The sequence below is a fragment of the Helianthus annuus genome, chromosome 12, assembly GCF_002127325.2.
Source record: "Helianthus annuus cultivar XRQ/B chromosome 12, HanXRQr2.0-SUNRISE, whole genome shotgun sequence".
Lineage (NCBI taxonomy): Eukaryota > Viridiplantae > Streptophyta > Magnoliopsida > Asterales > Asteraceae > Helianthus > Helianthus annuus.
Window position 1 is genome coordinate 803,413 of NC_035444.2, and position 14,113 is coordinate 817,525.

General features: G+C 37.2%; 1 protein-coding gene across 1 annotated transcript; it reads left to right on the forward strand.

Moving 5' to 3' along the window:
• The first annotated feature begins 5,280 nt into the window (after positions 1 to 5,280).
• LOC110893689 (phospholipid:diacylglycerol acyltransferase 1) lies at positions 5,281 to 14,101 on the forward strand. The gene is made up of 7 exons (XM_022140793.2): positions 5,281 to 6,186; positions 8,638 to 8,860; positions 8,949 to 9,229; positions 9,735 to 10,056; positions 12,063 to 12,322; positions 12,422 to 12,914; positions 13,797 to 14,101. The coding sequence occupies exons 1-6, from the start codon at positions 5,681 to 5,683 to the stop codon at positions 12,903 to 12,905; spliced, it is 2,076 nt and encodes a 691-aa protein (XP_021996485.1). The 5' UTR covers positions 5,281 to 5,680; the 3' UTR covers positions 12,906 to 12,914; positions 13,797 to 14,101.
• The last annotated feature ends 12 nt before the right edge of the window (positions 14,102 to 14,113 follow it).

Here is a 14,113-nt window from a genome sequence, read left to right on the forward strand (position 1 = left end):
TAGATTTGTAAACTCGTGTGATTAATTTGAGAGTGATTTTATCAAAACTTTAAACCTTAACGTCATAAAGAGTGGCATGCGTTGTTACTTGTCCATCACACTCCCATTAGAGATGCTCTTAGATTGTGTTATTTCTCGATTCACATTGGTAATAAATATAAAGAGTTAAATGTTTGGTTGGTCCCTATGGTTTGCAGATGTTGCAGAGTTGATCCCAAGACTTCAATAATTACAGAGTTGGTCTTAATGGTTGCAATTTTCAAACTCGGGTGATTCTTATCATTAACCTGTGTTAAATTTCTCAGTTAACTGTGTGTGAAATTGTAACACCTGCGTCCCTAGACTTTTAACTTTTGTCACTTCTAGCCCCTATACTATGTGATATTTGTTACTTTTGATACTTGGTGAATCTTATGCTATGACCCTTGATTCTTAATACTAGATACTTGATGCTTGGAAACTATGATTCTTGATACTTGGAAACTATGATTCTTGATACTTGATACTTGGAAACTATGATTCTTGATACTTGATACTTGGAAGCTATGATTCTTGATACTTGATACTTGGAAGCTATGATTCTTCATACTCGGAATCTAGATTCTTGGTTCTTGATACTTTGGTGCTTGACTCTTGAGGCTCGTGAAACTTGAGACTTGGTTGAACGAGGTACTGGAGTCTTGTCACTGGCGGAAACTATGAAACTTGGAATCTTTTGTGTTAAATAATGAAATCTAGTTATACGATACTATTACCCAATAATACGCAACGCAACGCAACGCTTAATCTAACTCGCAAAACGAATCAAAGACGGTGAAACGGAAAAGGATGGGATAGACCGAATGGCAATCCGATCGGATGACCATCCGATCGGATAACCATCCGATCGGATGACCAACCGATCGGATGGCCATTCGACCGTAGTGCCATCCGATCCGTGCATACCGCCTCACTCCCACTCTCTGACACTATAAATAGGTCGGTCACATCATTCTCACTGATGTGACAACCTCATTCGATCTAGACGCACGCATTCCTCTTTTCTTCCATTTCTCGGTGACTTCGGTACGTTTTACACTAGATTCTTGTACATCTTTAATCTATGCGCTATTTTCTACAAGATTTACCTTTGAAATCTCTAAGATTTGAGCTCTTGAAGGTGATGACATCGTGGTGATTTGTACCAAACTATTGTGTGATGTCACTCTAGTCAAGATCTAGCTCAGATCTAAGGAATTTCATGTGTTTTACACTGAATCTTAACTAAATCTAGACTTTTTAGCTAAAACTTACGTTTTCTGTCATCTTTTCTTAACTTTTTACTTAAAACGGTGGAATCCGGATCTGAACAGACTGAAGACTTGATGATTAGTCTTGAGTCAGCTTGGAAATGGATTGTTGCCGGAAAAGATGACCGGAGTACGGATTCTGACATAAGCACTGTCATGGGCAGACACCTAAACGGACTGGGGTGATTCCCATTCGATCAGAACGACTGTACATTGACGTGTTTACCCTTGTCTCAATACGTACCATGCCGTCACCGTTAAACTAGAAACTTAGAAACTTTACAAGGTTATGAACGGGACAAGGACAACCCGATCGAATGGCAATCCGATCGGATAGCCATCTGATCGAACTGCCATCCGGTCAGGAGACACTTGTCTGGTAACCTTAAACACTTGGAACTTTGAAAATTTGGAAACTACCATCGTCGACTGGCAATCCGATCGAACTGCCATCCGATCGATGTGATATGAGTCTTGAAACCTTTCAACACTTAGAAACTTTTTCAGAAACTTGAAACTTTGGGAACCTCAACGATCGAGTGGCAATCCGATCGGATAACCATTCGATCGAGGTAACTAGGGTTAAACACTTGGCTTGACATTTTGAAAATCTTGACACTTTGATCGAATGGCCATTCGATCGAATGGCCATCCGTACGAATGGCCATCCGATCGGATGACAATCCGTCCCACACACACATGTCATCTCGATCGAATGGCAATCTGATCGGATAGCCATCCGATCGAACTGCCATCCGATCCAGTGACTGACCTGACACTTTGCGCAATCTCGTTATTCTGTCCGAAACTTATCTATTGTAATCTAATCAGGCTAACTCTAAAGAGCTCCCTTTGATCCAATAACAGTCAATCTGTTTAGCAATCACAGTGAGTATACTCGATCCTTTTTTGTTTTAAACTTTGGGATGCAACATGTATTCTATTAAACTATGATACTTGAAACTTTTGAATCTAAACTCTATCCTATGTGTATGTGAAACTTGTGATTCTTGATTCTTGATTCTTTGTGCTATGTGAACGTTTAATCCAGAGTGTGTTGTTCCGTCTTAACAATAGTAGCGCTATAGGAGATGCACCTCCCCATTATTCTCGGGGGTATTGTTAGGATGATTCTAGTTTTCCTTGATTCTTGGGAAAACAACAAAGCATCGGGACACTTGGGCTATCACTTGGACTGCGAACACTAGCATGGCTGAAACTATTTTGTTATCATTTACATGATGGATATGAGTTGTTTTTAATCTAATATTCTATATACTCAAACTTGCATACTCGCCGATACATTTTTGTACTGACTCTATTTTAATACATGTTGCAGGCTGATAGATGCTGGAAATATGGAAAACAAGCTAGGGTTGATGCTTAGAAACTCGCCTAGTTTAATTCTAGAATTTGAAACAATGGTTTTGTGATTGTATTTGATATTTATGGTTGTGTTGATGTTTTAGACAAATTTTGCATTAAACTTATTTAATCTATATTGAAATTTTTAGTGTTATGGAATCTCGTGAACAATCTGAACGCTTAGTGCTCTCACCCCGATGTTTCCGCCATCGGTTGGGTTGTGACAGAAATGACCAAAGTACACTTAGTTATTAAAATATACAAAAAATAGTAATGTTTAAGTAAAACAATACTTAAATCTTTGTAGGTCCCACCCCCTTTTCCATCGATGTCCACCTTCAGCAGCAAAACCAAGTTCGTTTTTTCCAGGCAGACCCAATCTACTCTATGGAGGTTAGTTATGGTTGGTTGTAGGGTGTACAGTGGAGCTTGAAGGTTGAAGGGGGAATGGGAAGGGGGAAGGGGAACACCACCCTCTTGAAGAGGGGAAGGGGAAGGTGGTACGACGTCGGGGATGATGGGGGAGCCTAAAACCATTCCTCATAACTAGGGGTCTTCAAAACTATCCGTATTCAAAATTCCGATCCGAAATATATGATATCTGAATCCAAAATATTCGAAAATTCGGATATCCGAATTATCGGATTTGGATAGTGATTTTAAAAAATTTCGAAAATTTTGGATATCCGAAAATTTAATTTTTATTTTTTTCGGATATCCTCCGAAAAATATCTGAAATATCCGAAAAATATCCGAAATATCCAAAAATTATCTGAAAACTTATATTCGGATATCCGAAACTATCCTAAATATTTGGTTGTGAATATCAAAAATTAATAAAAAAATAAAAATCAAATAAAAAATGGATATTCAGATATCCGATTCACATCCGATCGGATATCCGAAATTTCGGATATGGATTTGGATAGTGAAATTTAGTATCCGAAAATTTCGGATATCCGGTTTTGAACACCCCTACCCATAACCTAAGGTGTTGTTTGTTTTTGCAGACATAAATTGTCTGCAAGCTGATTTCATCTGTTTTCATGTCTGCAACTAAAGATGTAGTCTGAAGCTCTGCAAGCTGAAAATATAAGACTGTTTGTTTTTATAAGTTGATACCGTCTGCGTAAACTGAAAATATGTAACTGTCAGACTTATCTTACTAGATAGAGTCATTTAACATTCAAGTTACAAAAAAATATGAAATTAGCATCGTCAGAAGTAAACCCCAATAACTACAAACTGAAACTAGCATTATCAATATGAAATTACATTACAATAATACTAGTAATGAAAAGCCAACTGAAGAAAAAAGAAGCATTACCGCCACAATCAAGTAGAAGAAAAAGGGGAAGATGTAAACCAAACCAAAACACGACCCACACATGAACATGAACCAAACCAAAACTATAAACCTTACTTTCATCATTACTCACTTTCAGTGATGAATCTGACCCTGAAATTATGAAATTGGGGGTGTATGTATGTATGTGTTATAATCGGTGATATTACTGATACATACATATTCATACAGGCTTTAAGCTAAATATAGAACATGTACACAAGACGAAGACGCACAAAGTTTGCGTAATCAAAAAGCAAAAGTTAGGTCTAAGAAGCTAAATTAAGAAGCAAAAAAGAAGTACCTGGTAGAAGGAGGAGGAGCGACGACGTCTGGGAGGGGCGATGTGGGAGAGTCTGATGTTTTAAGCGTATATGAGGGATGAGTATATTAAGGTTTTTGTGAAGATGTTTTAAGAAGGGGGTCCATAGCTTATTTTTTAAGATGAAAAAAGCTGAGTTCATATCTGTTTAGAAAAAAACAAACAGTCTTCAAGGGTAACGTCTGCGCGCCTATAGACATCAGTTCTCTTGAAGATGTTTGAAGAAAAAACAAACACCTCCTAAGTTTGTTTGTTTAAAAGAAAAGGGCGATTATTGTGAATGAATGAAACTCAGGGGACTAATAAGTAAAACACAAAAGTACTTTTATTAACAAACCAATGATATCTTGGTCTAGTGGCCAAGAGCGAAGTGGTAAGCTTTACTTTTCTTGGAGGTGCTGGGTTCAAGTCCAGACAAGGGGGTTTTAATAATAACTTGGTGATACTAATATACTAAATAGGTGTTTGGGATTGCTTATTTAAGTAACTTGTTTTGAAACTATTTTGTAAGGGGAAAAGTTAATTTTCCAAAAAATTATAAGTTGTTTTGGAAAGCTAACCCAAATATGGTCTAACTACTAACCCGATTAGCGATGTCCTAAGGGTGGAGGGTATAGTCAATCACCCTAGGGTGTTTGAGTGAAATCCTACCCAATAATATTATGTCATGTTAACTCCTCATTCTACTCCCCATTTTACACTCAATTACTAGATATGGTCAAACACCCCTCAATTAAAAAAAAAAAAAAACTTGATTGGTCGCTCCTCTCTCTCTCTCCTCTCAATCACATCGGTGAACAATCACCGATTTTTATTTCTCTCTCCAACTCAAACACCCAACTCAATCAGGTGGAGGTGGTCACCGATCGGTGACTCCCACTCAAACACCCAACTCCCCGAACCTATACCACCCTCCACCCTAACCCGTTAAAAAAAACAGCACAAAAAGTACTTTTCATCAGCTATGTTCCCGTCACCGGGCCCACATCAGATCCAACATACACTCTCTTCCCCCGACCTTCCTCCATCAGTTTTAGCGGTGCCGGAGATTCTTCCACCTCCCTTCGCCGCCGGTTCTTTTCTCACACAGCACCTGTATACCCCCCTCTTCTTTGTATATATATACACACACACGCCGCCATATTCATTTTGATAAGTACGTATTCTTTCACACAAGAGTTAGGGTTTAATTCTTCCATCACACCTCTCACTTCACTGTACAAACATCCGTAAACAACAAACCACTCTGAAACTTTCATCACATCACATTCGAGTATTTCTTCTTCTTAAACTTCTTCTTCTTCTTCTTCTTATTATTATATTATATTATATTATTATTACTTTTTTTTATAAATAAATATGCCGGCGGCAAGGAGAAAAAAACACGGTGGAGGCGGTAATTCCAAGAAACCAACAACTTCCAACCAGCAACAGCAACAGCAACCTGCGTCTAAAACCGACGACAAATTCAAAACACAGAAGACAGAAAAAGAGGAAACAACCAACGCTTCGAATAATAATAACAATATCAACAATTTGAAGAAGAAGAAGAGGAGTAAACGGTCATGTATAGATAACTGTTGTTGGTTGATAGGATTCATATGTTCAACCTGGTGGTTTTTGTTGTTTTTGTACAATGCTATGCCAGCATCGTTTCCACAGTACGTGACGGAGGCGATAACCGGGCCGACACCCGACCCGCCCGGTGTGAAGTTGGATAAAGAGGGGTTAAAGGCGAAGCATCCGGTTGTTTTTGTACCCGGGATTGTGACCGGTGGGCTTGAGTTGTGGGAAGGGCGCCCGTGTATGGATGGCTTGTTTAGGAAAAGGCTTTGGGGTGGTACCTTTGGTGAGGTGTATAAAAGGTAATTTTATAAGTTTATATTTATTTGCAATTGAAAATTTTAATTTTGTGATGTTATCATTGCATTTTGTTCATCTTTTAGGTATAATTATGTAGTCCTCTTGCTGTTATTGAGTTGTGATACCAAGTATCATGGTCCGTATGGTGTTAATCTTGTTAAACGCACGTTTAGCTACTTTGTATCTCATGTCTATAACTTTTTTATATGTTTTATGCACCAATATGAGAAATGATGAACCTAGCCTCCTAATTTTATTATTTTTTTTTTTAAATGCAAAAGTTCATTTTTATTTAATTCCAAACATCAGGGCAAATTACATAAGGATAGCGGGTAGACGAGCAACAAACTGCGCCGCCATCCCTTTCTGAATAGAAAACCCTAATCTACTAAAAACATAGAAAATTACATAGTGTACTTTTTATTAGACATGTTTAATCGTGTCATAAACAGGTGCGGAATTGTCAGCCTAATATGGATGAATGAGGAAGATGAGTTTCTTTCAATATGTGGATCTTTATTTTACAAAGTCAATATTTTGGTGGTGATAATCTAATGGCAATAGATTTACTTGTGCATATTTATCTTATCTTTTATATATGTTAGATAATCAGAATTTACCCAACTCTAAAGTACATCAAGAGTTATTATCTGGTGCACCAAGTTATATTGAAGCTGACTATGTGAATCTCATTATTCGGTATCACATAATAGCTTTCAATGCATGCATCTAAACACCCCTATGGATAATAGACACTCATAGTGTGGACCACTAGGAACTTGTCTCAATAATGTGGGCAGCTGGTTTTTGAAAGTGAACATGTGTTGAATTGAAAGAAGAGTTGAAAAATCATTGGTTAAAGGGGCTAAAATGTCAAATTAGGCATGTTTGTGCTTTAATTCTTTGATTATTTGATAATAAAGCATATGTATCTTTCTGTAGCACATTTTGGTTGCCTCTAGTCTAAACCTTTGTATCATCTACATGACTTCCATATTAAATGCTCCTTTTTGACACTTTCCACCCTAGAGTTCTTGGAACCAAAAAAGTTGTTTGGTGATAGAAGTACACATAGATGTTAAAAGCCATCGCCTCTTGCGCCTAGGCCCAATTTCCTAGCAAGGTGAGGCAATTGCGCCTTAAGTCAAGGCAATTGTGCTTTAATTCTCCAAGTGATGGTTCATGCGCAGGTTCCAGTGAGATTCCTAGATTCCTGAGAGTTTTCGACCAAATTCTCTAAATTCTTGCAAGATTCTAGCTCGATTTCTACTTTTATCTAATGAAACTACTTTTCTACACTAATAAACTAGCAATTTTATAACTTTTGGTTCTAAATAGACGATACTAAATGTTATATAATAGTTTTATTTTATTTTATCTGAAGAATAGTGTGATTTTCTATTATATAAAAATATTTTAAAATTTTTTTGTTGTACGCTTTTTTTTTCTCGGGCCCACGCTTTTTTTGCGGCTTGCGCCTAGGCCCCAGGCGATGCCTATGCGCCTTGAGTGCGCTTAACGCCTTTAATAACTATGGAAGTACAAATAAACTCTCATTTTCACCATAAGTAGCTTGCTTGAAGGTCTCATTGATCCGCCGTAGAAACATGGAATCAAGCCCGTTATCTTGAAATCATTGAACATGAAAATGCAAACTAACAAAGTTGATATAAACTTTGACTTACAGGCTTACAGCCCTAACCGACAAAAATAAATTTATAGCAAATTGTTTTGCACCTTTGTCTTGTAATGTGCTGTAGAGTGGTAACTCAATGGTAGAAAAATCTCGGGTGCATACGAAGTTGTTTAGTACCATCATACCATGGACCACTGGGAATTTGTGTCAATAATTATTATGCACTTTGTTTTTTTTTGGGTAAATTTCTTTTTGAGTCCCTGTGTTTTAGTGGTTTTAACTAGTTGAGTCCAAAAGCAAAAAGTTTAACGACCTGAGTCCCTATAAGCATTTTCTTTAACCATTTGAGTCCTTTTGAGTCCAAATTTTAACCTTTTGAGTCCAATTTTTTGGACTCAAATCGTTATAAAATGAACAAAATTGGACTCAAAACGTTATAAAATAAATGGTTAGGGACTCAGGGCGTTAAACTTTTTGATTTTGGACTCAAGTGGTTAAAACCACTAAAACACAGTGACTCAAAAAGTAATTTACTCTTTTTTTTTTATTTGAAAAGGGAAATCAATTTATAATAACTAATAAGGGTCAAATTAGAAATGTTTGTGCTTCAGTTTTCAATTAATTATTGAAAGATGGAAATCAAACCTATTATGTTAAAATCATTGAAGATGAAAATGTATGGCAATAGGACTATGGGACTGTGTTTATATTATAGTTTCTTTTATTTTTACTATTGAAGTTACAGTTACTTATCAGCATATCCTATCACAACATACTATTTAGTTTTAAAATAATATTTATTGTGTATTAACTGCAGGCCCTTGTGCTGGATTGATCATATGTCACTGGATAATGAAACTGGGCTGGACCCCCCTGGTGTACGGGTCAGGCCCGTATCTGGACTTGTGGCAGCCGATTACTTTGCTGCCGGATATTTTGTATGGGCAGTTTTGATTGCAAATTTGGCCCGCATCGGGTATGAGGAAAAAAACATGTATATGGCTGCTTATGATTGGAGGCTCTCATTTCAGAATACCGAGGTATGCATTTTTCACATCAACGCTTTTACAACATAATTATTTTTAAACAATTGCTCCCCTTTTTTTGTTGATATAATATGATATTCAGGTACGAGATCAAGCTTTAAGCAGGATGAAAAGCAATATAGAACTCATGGTAGCGACAAGTGGTGAAAAGGTGGTTGTAATTCCACATTCTATGGGTGTTCTTTACTTCTTACATTTCATGAAATGGGTCGAATCACCAGCTCCGATGGGTGGTGGTGGTGGATCAAATTGGTGTGCTAAGCATATAAAAGCCGTGATGAATATTGGTGGGCCCTTTTTAGGGCTTCCAAAAATAGTTGCAGGGCTTTTTTCTGCTGAAGCTAAAGATATTGCTGTCGCCAGGTATTACGAAGTTGTTTTAATAACCACTTGAGTTAATAGCCAAAATGGTCGGTTTGCTCACTTTTGCCACTTTAGTCCAAAATCCAAAATTTTTAAATCTGGGTCCCTGAGGTTTGCATTTTGTTGCCATTTTAGTCCAAATTTCAAGAACTCCATTTTTTGACTGTTGCAACCAGCCTATTTTGTCCTTTTATGCAGGGGTATTTTGGTCATTTTTATGAGTTATTATAACAAACTCAGATCAAGAACCCAGAATACCCCTGCGCAAAAGGACAAAATAGGCTGGTTGCAACTGTCAAACAAGGGGGGTTTTGAAATTTGGACTAAAATGGTAACAAAATGCAAACCTCAGGGACCCAGATTTAAAAATTTTGGATTTTGGACTAAAGTGGCAAAAGTGAGCAAACCTCAGGGACCATTTTGGCTATTAACTCTAACCACTTGTTTCATGGATACCAATATTTTGTTACTCATAATCCTCTATATTTTAATACTTTCTGTTCAGGGCTGTTGCACCTGGTGTGCTTGATTTAGATATATTCGGTTTTCAAACATTACAACATGCGATGAGGATGACACGCACGTGGGATTCGACGATGTCGTTAATACCAAAAGGTGGGGATGCTATCTGGGGTACACTAGATTGGGCCCCAGATGCTGACCATGTCTGTGTTGCTAAGAAAATTAAAAAGAATGATACTCAAACAGCAGGTGAAAACGGAGCGGGTTTTGATGATTTTAAATCTCATAATTATGGGAGAATTATATCATTTGGGAAAGATGTTGCTGATTTACACTCATCAAAAGTTGAGAGGGTGGACTTTAAGGTATTCTTTGATTTTAATTACTAAGTTATGTAGTTTATGCACCGTAATTTTAGTAACCGATTTAAAATTATGAGCAAATAGAAACCAGGTTACAGCTTATTATTAAATTTAGCAAGCAATCTCATTTTAATATATTTCACCTGTAAATTGCTGATGCGGCCAGTGGTTGGTGCTGATGTAACTTAGTTGTTATATCGATACTAAAACGTAAGTTAGGAAAAACTGTAAAGATCTTTAATTAAAGAGTTAAATGCTTGGTTGGTCCCTGTGGTTTGCGAAAATTGCAGACTAGGTCCCAGTGGTTTACTAATTACACGCGTGATCCTAGTGGTTACAATTTTTGCACTCGAGTGGTCCTTATCACTAATCTCTGTTAAGTTATCCAGTTAAGTGTGTGTGAAAATTACCTATTTACCCCTGAACAATTGAAAAAATAAAAAATTAAAAGAGATCACCTACACTCATCTTCCCCATGTATCTCTTTTCTGTCATAACAACCACCGTCCATCACCACCTCCACCAACATCAATCTCCACCACCACCATCAATCCGCCATCGACAACCATACAATGACGAACCAGGGCTGCTCCAAAATCACGTTAGCACTGCCTACGTTTATCACCGGTACTCACGCTTCAAAATCTAAGTAAACAGGGCTGCTCTAAAATCACGTTTAGAGCAGTTGAAAGGAATGGAGGCCGACAGTGATACATTTGTTTGGGTTTGCGGTTGTTAATCGTGGTGGCCAATGGTTACGAAGAAGTCGCCGTAAAGTCTGGGTAAATAGGGCTCGATGCAAAATAGATAGAAACAGAGGAAACGAAAATCGCCATTGATTTGTGTCTGATAATAGGGTCGGTTATTTATTTATTTATTTATTTATTTATTTATTTATTTATTTATTTATTTATTTATTTCCTAATTGTGAATTTGTGATCAATGCACAGACGTTTAGTGATTCACAACTTTAAATCGCGTATGACCTGCAATAAATACCCATCAGGTTTTAAATTCCCATTTTGAGTTATGTGATTTCACATTTTGAATTCTGTGATCAATGCACATAAAGACCCATCAAGTTTTGAATGCCATAGTTATGTGAAAGGTCCATGGAAAGATGCAACAGGCTGGTCTTATGATTATTATTGGTAATGTCTGAAATCGCTTAAGACCCAATCGGAGATGTTGGTGGTCAGGCGGTGGTGGTTTGAGGTAGAAGAAGAAGTGGGGTGTAGTGGGACCCACAAAAGATTATTGTTTTAATTAAATATCTTTTATGTTTGTTGTTATTAATAAGTAAGGGTACTTTGGTCATTTAACAAAACTTAACTGAGAAATTTAATAGAGGTTAGTGATAAGGACCACCCGAGTGCAAAAATTGTAACCACCAGGACCATGCGTGTAATTAGTGAACCACTGGGACCAAGTCTGTAATTTTCACAAACCACAGGGACCAACCAAGCATTTAACTCTTAATTAAAAGTAAAGTACACGGATAGTCCCTATGGTTTTACCAAAGTTTTGGATTTGGTCCCTAGCTTTCCAAAAGTACTTAAATGGTCCCTGTGGTTTGTGCTTCGTAACACATTTCGTCCCTAACGAACAAATCTAAAGGTTTTAGCAGGTCTAAGTTAGGGACTAAATACGTTACAAAGTGCAAACCACAAGGACCATCTATGTACTTTGGTGGAAAAAAGTTGGGGACTAAATGCGTTATAAAGTGCAAACCACAGGGACCACCTGTGTACTTTTGGAAAGCTAGGAACCAAATCCAAAATTTTGGTAAAACACAGGGACCATTCGTGTACTTTACTCTTAGTTTTGAATGTAAGAACATGTACTTTTGGAAAAAAATAGCCGGGGACTAAATGCGTTATAAAGTGCAAACCACAGACACCATCTGTGTACTTTTGGAAAGCTAGGGACCAAATCCAATCTTTGGTAAACCACAGGGACCATTTGTGTACTTTACTCTGAGTTTTAATGTAAGAACTTTTAAAATGTAGGGTGCTGTAAAGGGTAATAACTTTGCAAACAAATCATGTCGAGACGTATGGAATGAATATCATGAAATGGGAGTTGGAGATATCAAAGCTGTTGCAGATTACAAAGCTTTTACCGTCGAATCCGTTTTGGAACTTTTGGAATTTGTGGCACCAAGGATGATGAAGCGTGGCGGTGCTCATTATTCTTATGGGATAGCTGATAATTTAAATGATAAAAAATACGAGCATTATAAGTACTGGTCAAATCCCTTAGAAACCAGGTTAGATATCTTACTCACATGTTGCTTTTACTAATATTTATCGGCCTTTAAAGTTTTACACTTATTAAGTGGTTCTACACTTCTATGATCCCTACACAGATTACCAAATGCGCCCGAGATGGAGATTTTTTCTATGTATGGAGTTGGTTTACCCACCGAAAGATCATACGTTTATAAATCTAGTCCAGCCGCAGAGTGCTACATTCCTTTCCAGATTGACGCGTCAGCAGATGGTGGAAACGATCAAGGCTGCTTAAGATCCGGGGTGTATTCCGTTGACGGGGATGAAACAGTTCCCGTTTTGAGCGCAGGTTTCATGTGTGCAAAAGGGTGGCGGGGAAAAACACGGTTTAATCCTTCGGGGATTAAAACGTATGTAAAAGAATATAATCACGCCCCGCCTGCAACCCTTTTGGAGGGAAGAGGGACACAAAGTGGAAACCATGTTGATATAATGGGGAATTTTGCGTTAATTGAAGATATTATAAGAGTTGCGGCTGGAGCCACTGGGAATGATCTGGGAGGAGATCAAGTTTATTCTGATATTTTTAAATGGTCTGAAAGGATTAAGTTGCGACTGTAAATACAATCGGTGAGTCTTATTTGTCGCTTTATACCGTAGTAGTGGTGGGCGGGCGGGCAGTTTGACTAATGGATCAAAAGTGGGTCGCATCAAAACGTTTTGGTCGACCCACCAAATTTCTTGTCTGCTTCTTAAAATTACACTAAATAGCAACCTTCATTTAATTATGGTTTTTTATTCAATTTCTGTATCAATTATTACCTTCTGCTTATATATTTTACCAATCGACTTTTACCAAATGTTAGGTACTATTTTGTGTAGTATTAGTAGTACTCAAACATCAACTTCATCACTAAAAGCATGAAAGTAGTCACATTACTATTTTGTGCAATTTGAACTATAATAGTCAACTTATTCTCTGTTGAATAAAGTTAGGAAAATTACAAGTTTTGTCCTTTATCTTTATACCACTTTTCAGGCGGTGTCCTTTTTAACGAATGTTGACAGGCGGTGTCCTTTACTAGGTATTTTGTTGCAAGTTTAGTCCTTTACCTAGGTATTTTGTTGCAAGTTTAGTCCTTTACACCCAACAATTAACAGGGTTTTTTAACTGGGTTGGGTGTAAAGGACTAAACTTGCAACAAAATACCTAGTAAAGGACACCGCCTGTCAACATTTGTTAAAAAGGACACCACCTGAAAAGTGGTATAAAGATAAAGGACAAAACTTGTAATTTTTCCATAAAGTTATTTAGGAGATTGGAAGCATGTTAATTTACATTGGATGACATTTAACGCTGAGTTTTTAAACTCTTACAACATTTGGTGTAAAATATGATCCATATTGACCCCCATTAATATATAACAGGTTTAATTACCGCATCTCTTTTACACAAAGGATTGCTACGATCATATATTTGATATTTGTATTGTGCTCTTACCTTTATGTTAGATGCCAAGGCAAAATATCAAACAATGATCAGATTAAACGAAGAAGCTTCTTGGAGTTGGCATACAGGTGGCAGTTTGAATGCAGATGATGATCAAGCCGAGACGGGGAAACAATCTAATTAAAATCAAGCTTGTCGACATGTGTAAATATCTACCTTATATACTCCCCCATATATTACTAGAAGTTTGGTTTTTAGAGTGTAATCAGATAGAAGTAGCATGTATGTAGTTCGTTAGCTACAGGTAGAAAAAATGCTGTCATAAAACAAGCACCAAAATTCAATTTGCATCTTCCAATTTTTTTTAGATTCTGCTTCA